We start from the raw sequence: 22,911 nt of genomic DNA on the forward strand, positions 1-22,911 counted from the left end.
AGAACTGATCTCTACCAGGCCTCAGTTACTTGCTGACTGACCAGTTGGGCTCAGTCAGTCTGGACAGGGAGAAAGGTGAGGAGTTAAAAGTGCAGAGGCCACCCTTCTGTGATATTTCACACTCAAGCATAGATTTAGGGGGTGGCGGAGGGATGACTCAGGAATGTGAGGGTGTGTGTCATGTGCATTTCACTGTGGAGAAGCCTCCTCCGCCTGGTATTATCCATGTGTGCTTGTTTACAAGTTGCTGTGTTTGCAGGTGGCGCTTTACCCATTTTCTAAGCTGAAGGTGTGAATGGGCCCCTGACGTGTGCTTGGACTGCTATGCGAGGAGCTCATGGTGTCATTGTAGCCTTTGTTCACAGTGTTAACGGTGTCTTAGGGATGTAAAACTGTCAGAAAGTCAACCACACTTGACTGTAAAATTTGGGATCAATGAAAATCGTTTAATATTGTTCTGCGGTATTGGAAAAACTAGTGCTCAGGACTTCCCACCTGCTCTGAAATGTTTCCTTTCCTGCTTCTATCCCTTGTGTACCAGCACCATCAACTGAGCCTGAAGTAAATGTTATTCTTTGAACCACGTCCGTGTTCATGTGTACGATTATTGTTGATTGTATCAGTTTTGTTGCTTTTTATGGCTTACGCTTGGAAAGCCGCTGCATGCATTTTTTCCGGTTATCTGAACGAATCAAACTGAACTGAATTGAGGAAACACCAAACAGAAAATAATTTTGTTTTTCATAGCAGTTACAAGCGTGGCAGAGGGACTGAATTAGCCGGGCTGTGTGGTATGTTTCTGTTTGGCCGGGAGTGTTGATTCACTGGGTCTGCTGAAGTGAGCCCTTTCTTTCTAGACCCTCTAATCAGGTTTTCCTGGTTGATTATTTGATTTGGAAAGAACTCCTGGCCTGCTAAGTGTATGTTTGTCAACACTCTGGCTCCACACCAAATCCCTTGTGTGCAGAGGCGGAGAAATAGAGAAAATACAAGAGGACACAGAGAGGGGCAGAGATGAAGAGGGTGAATGGAAGGAAAGAAAAAAAAGAAGGACTTTTTTTGTTTCATGCTGACAGTTTGTCGTGTTGGGTTGAACTGACTTTCAGTCGCTCAAATAGAAAACTTTCTGCTGTTTTTTTTTTTTTTTTTTTTTTTTTTTACATCCGTCTATCTTCTCTCACAGATACATTCCTCCAGACACTGTTAACTCATTTTATGCTGTCTGGAACACACATGGTGTTACGAATAAACATGTCCTGATTTATGGACACACGCACACACACACGTGCGAGTGCTGTCTGTCTGCGCTCACTTCCACAGTGTGCAGACATGACCATAAAACAAGCAACACAAGCCACAAGACAGTTGATTCCTGTGACTCTGTGTGTCTTTGAATCCAGAATAATGGTGTCATTTATAGCCATGGATCTATTCAGAGTGGGGTGTATAATTACCTGTTAGCTTGTTACTAGCAGGATTTATACTTTGATGTGGGTCTTAAGATCTAATGTGGTTTTCAAAGATGAACCCATTACTGGTTATTATAGGGGCCTCATGCTGGTCCTCTGTTCAGCTTCCTTCCGAACATATTTCTTGTGCCACATTCGTTGGGTTGATTCCAGTTTGACAAGAAAGCAGAGTGATATATGCAGCAGCTTGAGGAGGAAGCTGCCTTCTCTGGCCATCATCCCGTTGATTACTGCCACTTAGGTTTTATTCTGTCACCTGCACAAGGGTTAAAACTGCTGATTATTTGTATTGTCAGATAATCTGTCCATTGTTTTCGTGATTAATCCATTATTTGTTTTGTTTGCAAAATGTCTTGTTTTGTCCACAAGACAAAGATATTCAGTTTAATGTCATAGAGGAGTAAAGAACGAGAAAATATTCACATTGAGGAAGTTGGAATCAGAGAGTTTTGACTTTTTTTCTTTCAAAATTAATAAATTAAGTGTCAAAATAGTTGCTGATAAATGTCATCTCATAGCTCTATCTGCACCCTCTGCACTACAAGAACCAACTGCAAGCTCAAGCTTATTCACAAAGCACAGAGACAATAACACACAATTAGTCATTCAAGACTTGACTTCATCACTGAACTTGGAGGATGTGGTGAGGAGTATCAACATACCTTGGGGCGGGGAGTTTTTGCTTCCAAACAAAGCTTGGGGCTTGGAAAATTGAAGTTAAAAGCCTAGAAAACCTTCAACTGACAAAGTGATCGCTGATTTATTCGTAAATCTTTCCCTAACTGTGGAGTTGTACGTGATTATACTGTCTCTGCCACTTACTTATGCAAATACAATAATGCTTTCCCACAGATTTTTAGTGAAGTATAAGATAGAGCAGCTTTTTTAAAGTCAACATATTTCAATCCTGAAGATCAAATCTGACACTGTCTCATGTTCATTTTTTCCCCTTTGCCTCTTTGTAAAAGGGCCTTTTCAAATTTCTCCACTGAAATGCCAGCCAACACTTCTTATCTGAGCTAAATGAACATCAAGTGTTACAATGACCCGTCTGAGCCAGGCAGCTGTGTGGCTTCTCCCTCAGCTCACTCTGCAGCTATATTAGCACCTCGCAGCCTCGACTTGTGGAGAGCCTTTGGCCTCTCCACTCTAATCAACATGAGACACTGGGAGAGCTGCAGTGGAAGTGAGAGAGATGTGTTCAGTATAAGATTTAAACAAGGCAATGCTTCTTGGGAATGGATGCATATTATTATTCCACTGTTTACAAAAGTTATACACCTTCAAAGACTTATGTCACAGTTGTGTATCTCTTAGCTATATTGGTGTTACGTACTTACACAAAGTCCAATTTTGCTTACTTGCTAGAAATAGATTTTTCCATGTATTATTTCACTCGGTCCTCTCTTGGGAACCTTTTGGGTCTTTATGGAGCTCAGTAGCACAACCGTACAAGGTTTTTATTCACCTAAGAACAGTGAAGTATTATTAAGATTTAAGCTCCACTGCCCTGCCTGCCTAGGATCTTCCTCTGGAGGCTCGTCCTCTCACATAACCTGGTGTAAACACAGCATATTTCAGTTTTTTCACAGCTCAGTTCAACATAGATGCCCCCATACCTTGACTTCTTCCGCCACAGGGGACCGTCTTGGAAGTAGCAAGAGGGAGAAAAATGAGCGCAGGCTGCCAGTAAATCCAATGACAGCTGTTCTTATGTTAAAAAACCCATTCCACCACTGATTCCAGTACACCTTTTACCAGGGCTGGAAATGAGTTGTGTTTGATAATCCTGTTTTGGACCAGTATATTTTAACAATTGGCTGCTGCAAAAGTCAGCGCTTTGAAACCCAGCATGCTTTTTTTTTTTTTTTTTTTTTTGCTGGTGCTTTCTCACTGTTTCTCTCAGGTGCATACTGTATGTTTCCAGGGCCTCATTGTGACCTTTGTATTTCAGCTGGTTTTGGAACAGCACATGACAAATCCCAAGCTACACCCACTTTGTCTCCTTCCACCCACCACACTTTTGCACCAAACATTGACACAGTGGTGTGTGACGCAAACCTGCAAGGCAGGAAAGGGTCAGGAGCCAGCTGTGATGGGGTTGAGGCTTGGCAGTTCCTGGGGTGAAGCAGCAATGAATGGCCTTGTTCTTTTCTGTTACCCTCAATGGGCTGCCCTCCATCTGAGCTGGAGGTGTGGGCTACGAGGGCAATACGGTGGGAGTGTGCATGTGTGGGGGGTGGGGGTGCCATCGTGCCGTCACACAGTCTGCCAAGTACAACATTACAACAGTAGTGGGATTGTGTGGCCTGTGTGTTTGTTCTGTCCCTCTGAGGAGGAAAGGTCCTGCTCTCCTTTCCATCTTCCCCTTGTCTCTGCCCGGCACGCAACACTTTTCCTTCATCCAAAATCCCACCTGCCTGAGTGGAAACTGGGGTGCCAGCACTCAGGGACTAATGGAGAGGGCAGCTGCTACTCCAGGTGCCCAATGCCAAGCAGGTTGGCACACATGAACCGCTGGAGTTGAAAAAGCTGTTGACATTTTTACTGGCATTTTTTTTTTCCTTTTAGCCACAGTGTAACCATTAAAAGGCTTTTTATATGCACAGGACCTCACACAAGATCGCGTGAATGATGCTTTTGTATAATTGTATGTTAGATGTAATATTTATCGCAGGAGATAAGCTGAGTAAATCTTCCACAGATTCATCGCATTCATCTTAGTTTTTCATTTTACTGGTTATGTGTTGTTACCGGTGTTTTTACTTTTTCTTAATTTTCTTGTCTGTGGTAGTACAATGTTTAATTGGTCTTGGAACAACAGACCAGACAAGGTCTCAAGACTCTGCTAAGGTTTTTTGAGGTAACAGTGTCCTGCACAGATTCCTGGGAAAGTGCAGGCATGCAAGGGGAAAAAATTATAAGACTATTAGGTAAAAACATCAGTGTCAAACTGGTTGGAGGCCAAAACGCCAGATGAGTCTCCAGTGGCCCTGCCAGAAATATCGCAACACCCTCGTCCTGACATTTAGATTCCCTCCAAAAAAGGTGGCCTTCTGAAGGCCGTGGAAATGAAGAGAGTATTCCTTTGTTCACACCTCTCATGTGGACCTCGAGAACTCACATCTGGTTTTATTCTGTTTTTCTGTCTCTGTCTCTGTCGTGTCTCAGCTCATTGGCTACAGCGAGAAGCCTGTCAACCTGCAGATGTTCATTGGAACAGCAGACGACCGTTACTTGAGGCCGCACGCCTTCTACCAGGTGCACCGGATCACCGGGAAAACCGTAGCCACAGCCAGCCAAGAAATTATACTCTCCAGCACCAAAGTTCTCGAAATTCCTCTCCTGCCTGAAAACAATATGTCAGCCAGGTAGGTGTCAGGAGCACTACAGGGTTACATTAGTCAGTTATGAGCTTACCACCATGAAGGAAGCCCTGTCCAGTGAAAGAATAACCACGTTTATGATCATACTGGGTTGTAACATCTTCCAAAGGGGATTTAATGGATTTTCTTAATGTAAACCAACAGGAGAGTTCGCAGAGAAGGAAAATTTGAGGGTTTCTGAGGGAGCGGAGAAACAAACTTTATTTGAATATTTATGATTCTGCATCACCTGAGTGATTCTGTTTATATAAGGTCTGGTTTCATTTATGTTGGAATTCATAGGAAGGGATTTGGTTGGGATTTTCCCATTTACAACTGTAATAAATCATATTCACGGGCATTTTTATTTTGTGATTCAACACTTAATTTGCCTCTCATTGCCAATCCCCTGCTGGGCTTGTGGTTGGTTTTATCACTCCCAGGCCTTCACTACTTAAATATGTCTTAGATGATTGCCATCACGGTTGTGCCATATTGGGCCAACTATTTTCCCTTTACCTTGCAGTATCGACTGTGCTGGCATCCTCAAGCTGCGGAACTCAGACATTGAGCTGCGGAAGGGAGAGACGGATATCGGAAGAAAGAACACACGGGTCCGTGTGGTGTTCCGAGTGCACATCCCTCAACCCAACGGGAAGGTGCTGTCGCTGCAGGCTGCCTCTATTCCTGTGGAGTGCTGTGAGTGTCAGCTTCCCAGCCTCACACACCCAAGCGCTTTCAGTGAGAAAGCCACGTATGGGGAAAAATGGACGCACACACAAATTAGCAAGCTTCTAGACTGGTGATTTAGGATATTGATTTAATCTAATGTTTGCTCTCATTGAAAAGTAATTTTAGATAAGAACATCTGATAAATGCTAAAAGTGTAAATGGGCTTTGTTCTGTCTGTCAGTGGTTATCTTTTGTGTGTTAACCTGCATGATTAGATGTTACTGTCAGCAAATGATCACCCTCTTTACTCCTCAACCCCTCCTGCGTCTCCCTCAGCCCAGCGTTCAGCTCAGGAGCTGCCCCAGGTAGAGAAATCCAGCCTGACCAGCTGCCTGGTCAGCGGGGGAGAAGAGATGGTCATCACTGGCTCCAACTTCTTTCCAGAGTCCAAGGTCATCTTCCTGGAGAAAGGCCCTGGTAAGTGTTATGTCCGCACAGCATCTTTGCCTTGAAACACCACTGCAGAAACAGCTTGTGCCAATTATGTGTGTAAAACCTTGTGTGTCATGGTTGTCTGGCAGATTGTGTCAGAGAGGCCACCATGAGTAAGACATTCAGCGTGTCATTTATGTGGTCTGTTAGACAATCGTATTCTTCAGTGTCAAAAAAAACAAGCTTTGAGTTGGTGTGAATTTGGATTTATATACATGTATGTGAAACTAGAGCTTGGAAATGTTGCAGAAGGGTCTAAAGATTTTGTAGTCAGTGGCTGACACATGTCACCGTCTATCATTACGAAACAAAAGGGTGCGTCCCCTGAAACATATTAATAGTGAGTTTACTGCGTCCTTTTGGATTTTAGTGCAGGACATGATTGGAAATTGAATATTACTGAATGCTTTATACAGATAAGTGGCAGGTTGGATGTAAATACTGGTTTTGCAGTAAAAGGTACTCTTAAATTTGGACTGATCTTCTCAAACATCACACAGTATTTAACCTGTCATGTGTCTGTGTGTGTATCAATTTCCGGATCACATGATCTCAGCCTACAAGTCCTCCTTTCCCACAGGGTGTTTTGTCAAATGCAGAACAGATTTATGTCTGCCTGTAATGATATCTGTCAAGTAAGCATGAGATAGTAAACTCAGATCAAGAGGCAACACACTGCATATCCTGATAGTTACAATTTACATAGGAATGTTTTCATGGTATTTTCATTACAATATTAGCGTACTATCTTGTAGCAAACACTACAGTCAGCATTTTGATTAGATCAAGTCACTGCAGTATATTATCCAATTCAGATACCTGCTTTGTCTCACCGTTATGTTGTATCATGAATGTCTACCTTTTTTGCCTCACATTTACTAGCAAATGTGAACTGCTAAACGAAAATGACCAGTGGAAGGGGGCATGTGGGCTGCATCTGCAGTCATCACAGCTAGCAGTGTATCCCGATCGGGAAGCTAATGCAGGATCAATGTTGCTGCAGTCTGGACTCCTATTGGTTGCTTGTACCGCATGTGTAACGAGGGTGGGAGTTTTGCAGTCAGGATGAAAGTGGAACGGTTCTCTGTTTCCTAAAACTAGTATTTGTGACTTTAAAAGTTGCTTATATCCATTTAACAAATACCTAGGCTAAAGAGATCACTTAGTTAAACTCCTTGCGCTGTTCATTGTGTTTCTTTTAAGTCGCCAGTCTTTCTCTGCCTTATCTTTTTCTCCTTTGTACACCACTCTGTAATCAAAACACGTGTAATAGCTGTTCCCTTGGATGGAAATTTTAATGGATAACATTCGTTGAGCCAGTCTCTGCCTGCCTGAGGAACCTCTGTGATGTAGAGCAACAGAATCAAGTTCACACATGGCAGAACGTTGAGTGGTGTTGCGTTTGTGAGTGGAAGCTTTTCCCTGAGATCTTCGAGAAAAAAACAGCCCTGAGGAATGTCCTTAGCTCTTTGAGGTGTACCAGGTGAAGCATGGCAGAGCAAAGCAGCATAGTTGAAACAACTCACTGATGGTCAAGTCTTTATAACACAGCATCAAGTGGAAAGCTTAGAGAGATGCATTTTGGGTAGGGAGGAAAACTGGGGCTCCGTGGTGCATGAAGGCATCGGGGTGTGGAAGGAGACAGAAAGAATATGAAGGGGGCGGGGAAGATGATGTTGATTAGGTTTGTGTAAATGATCCTCCTCATCATGACTAATCCACCTACTTTAGAGCAGAAAGGCACTGATTGGAGTAAAGCAATGGAAGAAAAGAAAGAATCAGAGGCAGTGACAGATGTTTTTCCACCATCCCTCATAACTGAAAGACAACAGTAGATTCACGAAGAACTGGAGGGACTGGCCTATTGTTGCTACGACACAGAGATTACGGGATGGTACGATAAATGATGAAATCCTAGCATTTGTTCATGTGAGATCTGTTTTTATTTTAAAGCAGATGAATGTCAAAGTGTCACAGAATAGTTTAGGTTTGTTGTATCTAAATGTGCATAGCTTTGGAGTGATTCCTGTGTTTGCATGGTGGATAATATGATGAAAGCCTGCACAATGACAGGCTTTTCCATTAAGAAAATTTCTAAATTCAGTTTTTTGTCTGCTCTTACCAGTGGTCTGTGCATCTTCTAGGAAAGAGAGGAACAATAAAATATACCTGTTAGCTAACAAATTAAATTTTAAGTTATTCAGGGATCAGAAGGGGAAGACAGATATATGGACCTCATCAAACGTTAGAGTTAGAAATAAGTCCATAATTGGTATGAGTATTTCAACTTTACAAGGATGAATGTTTACGTAAAGGAGTGGACGTTAAAGGCTGTAATGCTGGCTGCCTTGAATAGCGACAAACACTCTGTAGTCACGGTGTTGTTTCTGACGCAAAAGCCAAACAACTGTGGGCTTCTGCAAAGATGTACAACATAAACAGCAATCACCTTCTTTATTTTTGCTCCTCTTTTCCCCCCTCTGACTGGGGTGAGCAGGCTGTCTGGGTGATCCGTGCCATTGTCTCAGCGTGGTATGAAGTTCCTGTTGGTGCTTGTTGTCTGACGGAGCATGTGGGGCCCTTGCTCCTGCCTGTTGAATGTCAACAAGCTGCGCTGCAATAATGCACTGCTGTCAGCTGCAAAGACGTTCAAGGTCATTTGCTCATTGGAAAAAAAAACCCTCCCTGTCATCTACAAGTTAAGCAATAGAGAGAACCCCCTTAGGGTTATGGTTGTCTAATGTGCTAGTGGATTACTACAACTCAGGCTAATCCTAGGGTGAGATCAGAACAGGTAAATCACCTACTTAAAGCTGTTGTGGATTTTGGTAGAAAGCTGAATATCCTAAATGTGACAAGGCTCACAGTTGAGTGCTTACTTTGTTAGAATCTACCCATAAGCTGGTCCTGTCTGCAGACATGTTGCAGATGTTTGACAGTGGTATTTGGGGGAATCCTTTGGGTTTTGAGGAAGAGGCCATGCAGGTGCAGAACACACTTCCACCATGTGAGCAACGTGAAATAGATGAGTGCAAAATGAATTTGCCTCTGCTGAGAGACCACATAGTACCAGCTCTGTTGTCAAAGTTTTTATTCTTCTCAACGCTGTGATGCCTGTCATTTGTTCCAGCCACACGGCGAGCCTGTCAGTGTTTTCACCCCAACTGCTTCCCTTCAAGCCACTGCCCCTAAGATGTCTGGCCAAATAATTAGATCCCTCATAGGAAAACTGGAAAGGATGTTTTCTAGCCAGAAACCTGGCAGTGTGTAAAGGCATTTTAAAATAAAGGCAATTATTCCACTGCTCTCTCCATAATTTTAACCAAGCTAGACAAACAGCAGGATATTTGGACTTTTGATTACTATTTAATAGCTGCTAAGATTTTCTCCATGGGGCTTCTGGGCCTTTAAAAATGACATCATGTCGATGTCCCTTAGGTCTCGAGAACAAATTGAAATCTTGTGCTTTTTTGAAGCCTTGTGTTGTTTTCGAGCCCCTCATTTGAGAAATCACTGCACACTGACATCATCTTTAGGAAAGCAGAAAACAGAGAAAGTGAACCACTCCAGATGAGAAAGGTGACTTAGAAAAATATCATACTATACTTAAAAATAGGTCTAAATTCGAAAACTGCAGTCATTAGTGATCATGACTTTATTTACCGCTTGTGTGTTTGTTAGCAATTTAGGTGAAAAGCCAGGCGTTGCTCTGTCTTTAGCCAGACCTGCACTAGTTGACTGTAGTATATACAAGTTTTTTTATACAGTTTTTTTATCCATTCTAGATGGACGACCACAGTGGGAAGTTGAGGCAAAAATAATCCGTGAGAAATCTCAAGGAGTAAGTAGTTGTTTATTTACCCTTTATATATATTATATTTACAGTTATATTGCTGTATATTACATTATATATTACAACATTTTGTCTGTAATATTTTCACTTGAATAAACATTTTCATTTTTTGTACTAATAATTGCATTTTATTGTATGCAAATGTTTTGTCTGCAGTAAGGGTGTGTTAATAATGTGACATGTTTTCTTGTAGTCATGCATCGTGGTGGAGGTCCCTCCGTACCACAGTAAGACTGTCGGCTCAGCTGTACAGGTGCAGTTTTATGTCTGCAATGGCAAACGGAAAAGGAGCCAGTCACAACGCTTCACTTACCTTTCAGGTGAGATTTAGACTTTTAGAATGAATTTTAGACCATCTTTTTTTTGTACTTAAAGCAGCTACATTTAACATGTTACTCTTGGGGAACAAAACAGGTCAGATGAAGGAGCACAATTATGATAAATCTTGTGCTGTTGCAAGGTGCTTAAGTATTAGAGTAAGTAATTTTCCTGCAACTCATTTTGTAGACATTTACACAAAGAGATTCTCTCAAGCTTTACCGTGCACTCCTTCGGGTGTATTGCTTCCTGTCGTAGTTAATCTCCCAAGGTAATGACAAGAAGTGTGACTGACAGCAGAGACAGTTGTAACTTGCTCTTGGTGTTGCACACGTCTCCACAGGGGCTTCACTAACCCCATTTCTCTCACCAAGGAAGGTATTGCTGTGGTTTAGAGGGGGCTCTTCCACTAACAATAACATTAACACCTGCCAGCTGTTTATTTTGTGCAGCCTACTCAAACTCCCAAGCCATTCTTTCTTTTCCTCTCGTGTACTGTATTTGCATGGGGTTTTATGATGCAAATCTTTTGCTATCCAGGAAACTTTTACCATAGACCTTGACTTGTGGTTTGATATAATTATTTTAGCAGCAAGGAAAGTCAGTGCTCATGATATTTTGATCTGAAAGTTTCCTTCATGTTTTTCATATAAGTCAAATTCCTGCCTAGCTATTTGATATTATCAGTTTTTTTTTTCCCCCTTCCTGAAGCCAGTCAAACTGAAAACACCGTTGGTGGAATATAATGACATGTGAGCATTTTGTGCAACACATCTAAACCCTGAGTTTCACCACAACACTGTGTGTGCTTGTGCGTGTACGCATATGAGCGACCATGCCCCTCCACCCACCCAGCCTTTCTGTTTGCAAGCACGCCCACTCAACACAGATAGTTCCTGTTTTCACCGTTGACACATTAGGGCGGCCAATCAGAGCAGAGTAGAGTAACCCTGCTCTGTCAGTCAAGCTGACACCACCAGTATCACCACGGACACCGCCTGCTTTATTGTGGCAAGTTTTCTCGTGGGCTGGGCTGCAGAGGCCTTGGCCCAATTTAAGGATGAATTCTGAGAAAATTGTCTGAAAAAATTAATGTGTTAATGAAGAGAACCGGGGCACAAAATGCCTTTTGGTCCTCCTTTGTATTTTGAGGCAGGCATCAGGACTTGTCAGTTTTGATGTACCACTCAGACTTCAATTATGTTCTTTGTTTAAATATTCAGTACATTACTTCTCCCTTCCACTCTGGCTCCCTTTGGCTCCATTTTTAGCCAAAATAAACCACGTTTGGCCTTTTCGTGCCCCTTGCCTCACAATCCCAGAGGCATGATGGGGTGAGTAGAGGGCACGATCAGTGAACTCGTTTGTTCTGTTGGTCTGATCTGGGCTGCGGGGCATTCGGCTCCTTTTCCCACACACCATTTCACATGATGGCACCCGGACTGACAACATATGCTCTCCCTCTGATTCAGAGCTGGATAAAAATAAAACTCACTGTCACAAGGCACCAGATTGGGAAATAGGTTACCGATTGGCATAACAGTGCTGTGAGCTGTCACAGTAAAAGGGAATGGCCCCATTTACTATCAAAATGTCACTTAGTTTAAGTTAGGCGTTTTTTCATCTGGATGGGGACCCATTTCACAATCCATACATTTCAGAGATGATGTTCACTGCTTTGAGGTTCTCATGACCTGGTTTTACACATTTTACTGAGACATATTTCAACTTTAAAGCCACAGATTGAGGGAATTAGTTGGGGTTGAGAATCAGGAGAACTTGAAACAACTGCTGTCTTTTTCTAGTGGGGTGAAGTCACTGGACTGTTATACCTGAATCAAAGATAGCAGTGACACTGTCAATTTTGCAATTTAGTGAGCTGACAGAAAGTCTTTTCTTTCTCTTCTTGTAGTATTTGACTGACAGACATAACTGACAATGTACTTTTCCTCTTTCATCACATCTCTCTTCCTCCGTGTCTGTCTGTGTATACCTCTCTCCCTTTAGTCATGGTGAAACAGGAGCACAGAGACGAGCTGGACCTTCCTGCAGTTCCCCCTATGTCCATGCCCCTGGCACACGCTGCCAGTCTGGTGCGCACCCAGCTGCCTTCTCCTGAGCAGGGCCACCCATCGGACAACCTTCTGTCCAGCTCCCCTCACGGCCTGGCCACGGGCTCTGGACCTGGCCTGCTACCCCTGCAGGCCCCCTGCCCCTCCCTGGGCTCCCCGTCTTTCCAGCACCTGCCTCACCTCCAGGGCCGCAGTTTGCACCACCCCCCTGCAGACTGCCACATGACGTTCCACCCGAGCTCTGCTCCAGCTCCTCATCCTGCTCCTCCCCGGCCCTCCTACCAGGCTATGCAGCACAGCCACAGTCACGGTCATAGCCTGCCCTTCAACGGCCAGTCCAGCCTTCCTCCTCAGGGCTATGAAAGGATGCCCTTTCAGCACAGCCCCAGTGCAGCGTCACACCCAATGGGCATGGGAATGGTGTACTCTTCCTCCCCTTGCTCCTCGCCATCAGCGCCCGTCTCTTCAACCACCAACCCCATTGTTGGGTCTCCCCAGAGCCAGCAACCCCTGCTTGCACCGTCATCCCCACACCTCCACACACTCGGAGGCTATCATTGCTCCCCAAATCCCACCCAGGTGCCCTCTCCCAGTGGCCACCCCCTTGTGGGACAGCACTCCTCCCAACTCCAGAGGGCAATGGGCTACCACCCGGTAAGTCAGAGGTCAGCCTCCTGCCCCACGCCATCCAGTGCCCCTCCTCCACGGATGATCCCCTCTCCGCACTCTGGGCCTTCCTCCCCTCAGCTTCACTCGCTGCCCTACCAGTCCCCCACCTCATCCTCCCCCACCTCCGGTGGCAGTCCTATGGGCCCCCTGCAACAGCAGCATTCAGGACAGCCTTCTCCCCAGGCTACAAGCCCGGTCATGGCCAGCCTGTCCCCGGTGGCAGCAGGGCCTCTGGTTCACCCTCTAAGTCCACAGGGGCCCTTCCCCTCAGATGGGGAGAGGCTCAACATCAAACAGGAGCCAGAGGACAGGGAGCCCACGTTTCGCTCCATCGGCCTGCAGGATATCACGCTGGATGACGGTAAGATATTTATTGATCATGTTTATTTCCGTAACTACAAAATTGTGTTGCATTGTTCTTCTAAGAGTCAGTGTCCACCTGATGACTTTAACAAGTAAAGCACTGAATCATGGAGAGCAATGACATCAACCTGCCTTTTTTGCTGTGATTGGTCTGCTCATGAAAACTGACAAAGAAAAGCACATCTGTGAAAAGTTATTTTAACTTCAAGCTCATGGAGCAGTCACGGAACAGGCAAGGGCATCGGGACTAGACACTTGTTCACATTGATTTGCAAGCACTCTAAAACAGTTAAAAACAATTTAAGTAGCTGGCCCTCAGACAAAGACACCCACTGGACACCCGTCCTTTCTCCATCTACCTTTCCCTTTTTCTGGCACTGTGTGCATAACTAAATGTGCCTCTTTGTTTTTTTTTCTGACTCTCATTCTCCAGTTTTCTGTCTATCTGCTCTCATTATCACATTTTCCATCTTTCACCCTGTCTTCTCACACGACATATTTACATAGCACACCCCTCTGTGATTAATCTAATTTTCAGTCTAAAACAAGGGACTGCTGAGGGATTCAATTTACCCTACAGTATGTCAGGATAAATTTGTATCTGATGATGTAAACCAATACAGAGCACCAGTTGTATTGTGGAGGAGCTGAAAACTTGATGCCTGATTATGGTGATAGCAGTTCATCTGTCATTGCAGTGCACAGTTGTGTACACAGGTTCATTACTGAGGGGTCCTGTGACTTAGTATTGGGTAACATGGACACAATAGGACCGATACCTCTAGTATCATATTTGAGCCTAATTGTAAACCGCTAAGCTTCTGTATCTCTGGCAGCAGCTTGGAGAATAATTACACTTTTTTGGCTCCTTGGAACTGGTTAGAGGGAGTTGATTGCATCATTTTGTTCTACTTGCAAAGACAGATGTGTGCCGCTGCAGTAATTACATCCTGTGCATGTTTGTGTGTATGTGAGCATGTGTGTAGGTGCATTAACAACTCTAATTAGCATGCTCACGAGAACTTTTTAACTGAACAATTGACTGTGAAGTCGGCGCGCATGTAGCAGGTTTTTCTTCTCATCCATGATCTCTACTTCTTTCCCTAAAATATGTGTGTCCAAACTATTCTAAATCATCCACCTTCTTATCTGCCGTTCAGAACCTCACCTGGTTTTGTTAACCCCAGTGCCACATTCAAATGAGGGTCCTAAAGTTTTGGGGTTAATAAACAGCCTGGTTAGGCTGTACCCAGGGAGGTGTCATATTGTGTGCTAGCAAGAGTCAGCCTAATTAACACAGGGCCATTGTCAATAAGTCGTGTGTGAAAGACCAGAGACCACTGAGGTTCATTAGTGTATAATACATGCACACACACGCTAACACACAACTAAATGTGTAACCCTTGAGAAGAAAAAAAAAGCCTTTTGACAAAACTTTCCCGTCTCCTTTCTGTCTTTCCCTTTTACAGGCTCACATGTGGACGAATGTATGCACACTGTTTATTTCACATAAAACATAAAACACAGATGTAGTCTGTCTCTCCCATCACACATGCAGAGACAGAGACGCTCTAAAAGTAGCTGGCTGCCCTCACACTCTGACAAAAAAAAAAAAAGTGTGAGAAAAGTTTGTGAGTGACACTGTTCAGCCGGGAATGTAAGCTCTCCCTTTGAGCCCGTAGCTAAAAATAGCTTTCTGTGCCAGCCCAGCTCTGTAGGCCATGTTGTGAAGTAGCGACGTGAAGCTTGCACCCAGCTCTGAGTTTTAGGAGGTCGCAGCACACTCTCTTAAGTAGACCATATTCACCCCAGTTTGACAGACAGGCAGATCAGGATGGGCACAAAGGCACACACACGTAGATATAGAGCAGCCAAAAAGGAAAATAGATTCTTATTGCATAAAAAATTCCCTTCTATATACATACAAATGTACAATTATTGATAATTGAATGATTATGCATTGTTACATTTTAAGGCAGTGTATATGACCCCTGGCTGGCTATGTGATTAATGTGGTTTGAAAAGGGGAAACCAGCCTCCTGATCTGCAATCAAGTAAAACTGCCACCAACACATCACTCTCTAACACAGGCTTTACACATTTAAGAATGAGGTTGCATTGCCTTTACTCCCTTCAGCTCACCATTTTCTCCAAATTGTATTCAATCATCAATCGATGAATCATCATTTTGCATATCGTATTATCATTACACATGAGATGCAGTACTACTGCAGTAGCATCACAGGCTTGTGTCAGTGGCATGAGAGGGACTACGAATGTGAATGTGTAGAAAACTGCTCCGGTTAGCAAGCAGATGGCCCTAGTGACGCACACCAGAGTGTGCTTGAGATGTGTGTGTGTGTGTGTGTGTGTGTGTGTGTGTGTGTGTGTGTGTGTGTATGTGAGTGAGTGAGAGAGAGAGAGAGAGAGAGAGAGAGAGTCTGAGTCTGACTTAGGCTACTTTTGGGGACATATTTCGGACTCATGACCTGTTAATTGGGGAGGGCTTGTTCACCTGGGGACAAAATCTGTGTCCCAAATTGAAAAAGGGCTGATTTTGGGGACGTTAAGGTTCAATTTAGTTTAAGTTAAGGGTAAGAGTTAGGTTTAGGCAAGTAAGTAAGTAGTGGTAATGGTTAGGATTAGGGTACATCTCAAGGAAATGAATGTATGTCTAAGCAATGTCCCAAGTGACTCAAGTCAATGTGCGTATGTGTGTTAGATGGGACATTGTGTTTGTGTGTATCTGTTTAATGTTGTGGAGGTGTGAGTGTATTATATGTGTGTGTGCAAAGCAGGAGACACAGGAGGTGAGAAGACAGACTGACAGACAGATGGACAGACAAGGTCAGCATCCAACCCCACTGCAGGGTCGCTCAGCCGAGACATTCAACCTGAAACGTACTTGGCATCTGAGATTGAAGTAAAGTGTGTACTGGATGATTTAATGCTGTTTTTCACAGTATATACAGTACCTCTTTAATTGTCCATATCAACAAAATGCAATACTGCAGTTACAGTAAAACTAGGATTGATCCAAAAATAAAAAAGAAAAAGAATATATATTAAATAGAATTTAGCTCCTTTTATAAATGACAGGAGACTGACAGCAAGGCTTTATGTTTGTTAGATTTTGCAGTGAAAAAATGGACAACAAAACGTTAACAAAGGCAACGAACGGATGATATTTTCAACACAGCAGCGTGGGACATAACTGAATGTCCCTAAAATGTGTGTATTTCTACTGCTTTGAGGTCTGAATCAAAACAGAACAGAGCAAGGTTGGGTACTGCCATCATGAGATATTATCAAAGACGGGTTTTTCATGGTCACTGTTTGGTACGTGTGGCGTAGAGACTGGCGTGACAGCACCTCAGCAAAAAAAGAAAAAAAAGAAACTGAAAGACAAATACAGATTCACTATTCACTTTATTGCTATTACAGGACTTAAGGATAAGCAGGTGCAGATGATTGATGGACTTAGTGAATATTATCACTGTTTTTATAGTCAATTACCATGTATCCACAGTGTGAAAGTCAGCCGTGTTTGCCAAAGCCCTGTAAACTTGTGTGTTTGGTTACTCCATAAACACAGTAGTGGCTTGAAGAATGGGCCCTCCTGTGACGATGATTACAGCTGTCATGGTGACAGAATCTGAAGCCCCTGAGCTGCCGAACTGTGCATTTAACTAATTAATCAGCATGTGACGATCTCTGTGTTTACTGAGCACGGATGGGAAGGGATAACGCGTTTGTGTTTGTGTGCATGTACGCAGTTACTCTGGTGTCTGTAGTGTGTGCAGTGTGTGTGTTCACAACAGAAGCTGGTCCTTTGTTGGGCCTGCCTTGCCCAAATGCACAGCTGCCTCAAACTGTGAGCACGGCTTTGAGGGTTAATAATAGGCCAAGCCCTGCTGCCTGCGCTCCTTGAGAGAGACAGACACAGTAATGACACAAATGAACACACACAGGGAGTGACACACGTTTTCCTGTAGATGTAATCAAATATACGAGGCAGCGTCCGTGCAGGGAACACATCTTTTAAATATACCATTTTATTGTTCTGTTTTTTCTCTCTTTACAAGCGCACAGACTGTAGAAATAGACAGAAAGGTCCAGGAGCTGTTGCTAAAAAAGCTGAGGCGTCACACATGGTGCCCCGCAATTGTTCCTCATGTGTTGACATTATGACAGTCAAGATTTTAAGGGGCTATATCATTGTTACTCACAGACTTGCACACAGGCTTTGTGCATTTTCTAGAAAATGTTCCTGTCCATGAAGGAACGTTTTTATACTGAAGTCCCCCTCCAGTGAAAATCAAGTTTTCAACCTTGTTAACATATGGTGTTTCTCATGTCCTACAAGACATATGAACAAACTAAGCAGGCAGCATCATGGCTGAGCATTTCCACCGTGGCACTGCAGTGGACCAATGACAAACAAACAGGGATTCAGATAGCCTTGGTTTTGATTTACTTTTCCTGTGTTTTATCCATTGGCTGCGTCCATACAAATCTGCAGTGTGCTAGATAACGTTAGCCAGCGTTAGCCTGCCAAGTTACATGATGATTCATATCAAATGCCTGACATGATGTTTTGTATGGCTTGCGGGTATTGACGAAGAAAGCTACAGCAAACACTCAACAGATTACTCAAAACAGTCTGTTAGATAGCTTTATGTGTTTGATGAGCAGAGTCGAAGCTGCAGGTGAGCGGAGGAGGGGTGGGTGGAGATAGAGGACTGGACAGCTTAGATCCCCTCACGATGTCTAAGGTAAAGGTGTAGAGCGATGTCTAAGCCAACGTGAGGCACGAAGGGATGTTTTCATGGAAAAAACTTCTGAATATGCAATTTCGATGAACAGAGATGACTTTTTAGGGGTTTAATCAATGTCTGGAGAGGAATGTTAAAGCAGTAATTTTTGGAAAATTTGCTTATCCACTTTGTTGCACAGAATTAAATGAGAAGATCAATCCCGTTTGTGTCTGTATGTTAAATATGAGGCTACGGCCAGCAGCCAGCCATCTTAACGTGGCATGAAGGAAGAGAACATGGAAACAGCCTCTTTGTCCAAAAGAAACAACATCCACCTACCAGTACCCACCAGTAAAGGTCACTAATTATCATGCTGTGTCTTGTTTGTTTAATCCATACAACAAGTCAAGTGTAAAAACATTGCGGTTTTATGGGGGTTATGCTGGACTACTGCTTTGCAGGAAGTCTCGTGAAGTCTCTTGCAGCCTGGCGACTGCTCTTGACAGTACGGCAACAATCTGGCAGGTGACTCCCCGTAAATACCACAACTTGTTTTAGCTTTAGTTTAGGTAGCTTTGCACAAAGACGGCAAACAAGCAAGATATAACATGTTAATTGGTGTGCTTTAAAGGAGCTGGTAGGTGGATTTTGTTACCTTCATAGAGAGCCAGGCTAGCTGTTTCTCCCCAGACTGTATGCTAAGCTAAGCTAACAGGCTACTGGCTGCAGCTATATTTTTAACAGACAGCTATGAAAATGGTATTGCTCTTCTCGTGTGACTCTCGGTAAGACAGCGAACATGTCGGACTATTGCTTTAACATAAAAACAAGGAGCTCTTTGACTTGTCAGCACTGCCAGTCCTGCTGAGAGTCAACAGCAGCATCCCAGTCCTCTCGGTTTTAAGTCTCCCTCAGTTCACGAGGCTGCTCTCTGCCCACAATCTGATTGTACTGTATTCTTCTTGAATGCTGAAAAATGTCAGAGCTGTAAATGAGTAAAACAAATGAGAGGTGAACAGGCCAACATCTAACAATCCAAAAAGACTTGGATCCTTCTCTCAGGGGTTGGCCAACCAGACCAGGGAGAAAACGCCAGTGAATGTTGGATTTACCTTTGACAGGTGGTGAGAAATATGACTTCCAAATGAAATTAAACATGAAATTAGACTTGGAACTTACCTTTGTTTTTTGGCTAACTTTGTAAATTATCCTGATTCACAGTTTTTTCTTTGGAAAGGCCTAAAAAGTTCATATGAACTTGGTCAAATTCATTGTTTTTTGTAACGAAACCCCTGCGTCATTTATTGTCATTTAATAGCCACAACATCACCAACAACAACCATCATTCGACAACCGGGCAAAACATTCAGAGTTAAAAGCATCGAATATTGAGCAACCCTGGCTGAGCAGCCCTTTTATGAAACATTAGAATTCATCACACGAGACATTGCATCAGACAAACTATTTTTTCCACAATTATTATCTTTTCATGTCTGTGTACATAGCGAGGAAGAAATGTAAACATCTCTGTAGCTCGTTTAACTGCGGTCACTTGTATGAAACAACCAGAAATAAATATCCATTTTTGTGTGCATGTGTGTGTACGGGACCGGCTTAGAGGCTTCATGCTGCCATTAACCAACCATAACAGAGTAATAACACAGAACTCGTGATTCGATGGCATGAACAAACAACAGTGGGAGGAAAATACGTTCCATCAAATGCTGCTGCTGCTCGTTAAAAACAATGGCAAACATTTGCTGGTCTTTTCCCCCGAAACAAGTGGAAATGGATTTTCTGTGTCATCTTTCCATACAATTAAGGTCTTAGAGAGTGTAATGCAGAGGTCTTGGCAGAGGCTGGAGTCTGGTGTGGAGACGGTGCCAGAGCTGCCTTTTTCTTAAAAAGGAGGAGGGGAAGCCAGGAAATCCCTCAGTGGAGATGAGAGCAACATATGAAGTCTTTGTTCATGTTTCTGAATACTCACTTATCATATTATCAGGAAAATTAACAGCGCTGTCTTTAATCGGGACTTTGCCAGGATTCTGTTGGCTGCTCTTGCTGCTGTTCCCGAGTGTCAGTGTTGATTTGTGCCTGTCAGCCGAGCATCGAGCGCCGATGTTGGACTGGAAAATGAACACTAGTCCCCACATTTCTCATGGCGCGCAAGTGAGGACTTGACAGAACGCGGTGAAGTAGATTTCACTCCCGCTAGTCAACGCAGAGCTGCTGAAATGTGTGTGTGCAAATAGTTTTCTGTGCGTTTGGGTGAGTCATCTTTGGATGTTGCCGTTGAGTTGCCGCCATGTCCTGTCAGATACGAGGAAAATGCTGTTTCTTTAAAGTCTTACACTTTTTTGAAAAGCGTATGATGATAATGATTACTAAACGTTCCCTCATATCATCTCAAATGTGAGGATTTGATGCTTTTCATTCTCTCATGTGATAATAAAATTAAGTATCTTTAACAACCAAAAACGAGCTATTGGAGGACAAAAGTTTAACAAGTATTTTCACTATTTTCTGACATTTTCTTTCTGGTCAGCAGCTCCTGACCAGCACCCATTGAATAGCAGGAAAAGCTAAAGTGTAATTATGGTCTTGACACCGGAGGCTCGGCAGCTTCATGCTCTCTGCTGATAAGTCAGGCATCATGTCTTATTATCTATTGTACTGTTCATCTAGTGGTTTCCTCCCTAAAGCCCGGTCCTGTGGTCATCTGCTGAACAGAGCCACTACACTGCGTCCCGGATCAAAGGTCTTGTGAATCACTTACCGTCAGATCAAATGGGAAATCCACCTATGATTCACACAAATGAGTGACTTTGAGAAACTGACTTTTAACCGAGCTTCTCCGGTGCACTCTCTGCCCTCACCCACTCACTCTCTCACTTACTCCAAAAGTGAAATGAAAAACAGAAAAGGATCGCAAAGCAGCAGCAGAGCTAAAAGAGTGAAGCAGAGAAAGCTTTGCTGAGGCAGATCTGGAAGATTTCAGGCCAAGTTCCATCAACTCACCGTCTATTTCCAGCGTGTGTGTGTGTTTGATCGCTCAGTGGACTTTTACTTCACCTTTTCTCTCGTACCTGAGGCTTTGTAAAGACGTATGCATGTCATTACAGGGCCCTGCGAGTGGAAACTGTGGGCTTTGATATTCCCTCTTGCAGGCAGACTTAAGTCTTGCCTCTTTCTGTTCCCTGTGCACAAATGTTTTCCATTGTGGCATGTTGTCTTCATTTACTGGACTCAAAAATCAGTCTGTCTTCAAGTTATTTGCTTAAGCCGCTCTGCCAGAGTAATGTTTTTTAAGCCTGGGTCAGGGAACTTTTTTCAATGTGTCACAGAGGGTTATGATAATTACCCATTTTCCATTTCGCCTGTCGATGTGTTTATCGTACTGAATGTCCATCTGCCTGTTTCACTTCTGTTTTACATTATGGAAATCTTTTCAGTGTACCTCCTCTGACATTCACTTTAGAACTGGAGACGTGAGATTACCCGATCTCGGTGGCCTCCTATGAGAATTGCAACTTTCTTTCAGGGATGCTGAAGAGCGTTTCATTCAGCAGACAGTATGTAGCTTTGACGATGAATTAGTTTCTAGGATAACTTTATTGTGTGGTGTTATCTTTCTCGTGCACACTCTGTGTGACATTAACGTGAACCCCTTGGCTTGTTCCGGACTCTTGCTCATGCGTATTGCCAGTGAACAATAATGCTTAATTCAACAAATGACTCAAACTAACCTAGTTCAGAGATTTACGCCTTCCCCCTCTTTCCCCTGCAGTTTCTCATAAACACGAAGCTGCTTGGTCCTACAGAATTTAGCCATTTGCAAACGAACTGTGTTTACCGACACCGGTTTTACCAAGTGTGAACGACTGAGCCTTTCATACCCCGTCATGATACTATCACCTGTTACCAATGAGCCTGTTTACCTGTGGAATGTTCCAAACAGGTGTTTTTGGAGCATTCCACATCTTTCCCAGTCTTTAGTTGCTCCTGTCCCAACCCAAACGTGTTGCTGCATCAAATTCAGAATAAACAGATTTTCAATGAAGCTGATGAGGGCAGATATTAAATATATTGTCTTTGCACTGTTTTCAGTTGAGTGTATGTCAGAAAGGATGAGCAAATGAGCACGTTCGGTTTTATTCATGCGTCCCAGCTGTTTTGGAAGCAGGATTGTTTTATAATAAAATATCCAAATAAATACATTTGAAGGCCACTAGATGCTGGATTGATAGAGGGCTGCAGGGTGACCGAGTAAAAGCTGCCTAAACTCAACATTTTGCCGTATAGATGATGGAGAGGAGAGGCCTCAGACTGGCTTTGCTTTGTGCTTTTAATCTGTTGTTTTTTTAATTCCCACCTCATCCCAGTGCTACATGCATGGAGCATTAAAATCCATCAGCATGCAGGAGGAGGCATCCATCTGATGGAAGCCTACCTGAGAGCAGTAGTAGTAGTAGTAGTAGTAGCAGTGGTCTTAGTGCAGATGTATATTTTGACTAGGGAGCCCCCCTCCCAGTCATCTGCAGAGGATCTCCCTCCGGCTGAGCCATTTAGAGCCACAGTTACGATGGCTGGCAGCGCTGAATCACCGCCTTTCTGTTGCACTGTCATGAGCAATACCAGTAAATCTGAGAAGACACCATCAGCATATGAAACTCACCATACGCTCGGCTCGACTCAAAACTCTCTTTCACTTCTGGAGTATTGATGTGTGGAGCTTGATCTTTGAGTGAATGATTGTATCTGAAGCATAGATTATTGCTCATTATTGTGGGAAAATTCAGCTTTGGTTTTCTGTAAAAGGCTTTTTCTCTGGTTTTCAGCTTTTTTTTATGGAGATTACAGAAGTTTTTGTGCTTCGTGTTT

At 43.4% G+C, this 22,911-nt stretch overlaps 1 protein-coding gene across 1 annotated transcript in view; it reads left to right on the forward strand.

The window, feature by feature from the left end:
* Positions 1 to 22,911, forward strand: part of nfatc3a (nuclear factor of activated T cells 3a) — a 65,459-nt gene that overhangs the window by 36,287 nt on the left and 6,261 nt on the right. The window contains exons 4-9 of the mRNA XM_076761488.1: positions 4,641 to 4,840; positions 5,361 to 5,533; positions 5,843 to 5,983; positions 9,784 to 9,839; positions 10,045 to 10,171; positions 12,177 to 13,271. Coding sequence (XP_076617603.1) covers positions 4,641 to 4,840; positions 5,361 to 5,533; positions 5,843 to 5,983; positions 9,784 to 9,839; positions 10,045 to 10,171; positions 12,177 to 13,271 — 1,792 coding nt within the window. The remainder of the gene's footprint in view (positions 1 to 4,640; positions 4,841 to 5,360; positions 5,534 to 5,842; positions 5,984 to 9,783; positions 9,840 to 10,044; positions 10,172 to 12,176; positions 13,272 to 22,911) is intronic.

The sequence above is a fragment of the Chaetodon auriga genome, chromosome 1, assembly GCF_051107435.1.
Source record: "Chaetodon auriga isolate fChaAug3 chromosome 1, fChaAug3.hap1, whole genome shotgun sequence".
In the NCBI taxonomy this organism is placed as follows: domain Eukaryota; kingdom Metazoa; phylum Chordata; class Actinopteri; order Chaetodontiformes; family Chaetodontidae; genus Chaetodon; species Chaetodon auriga.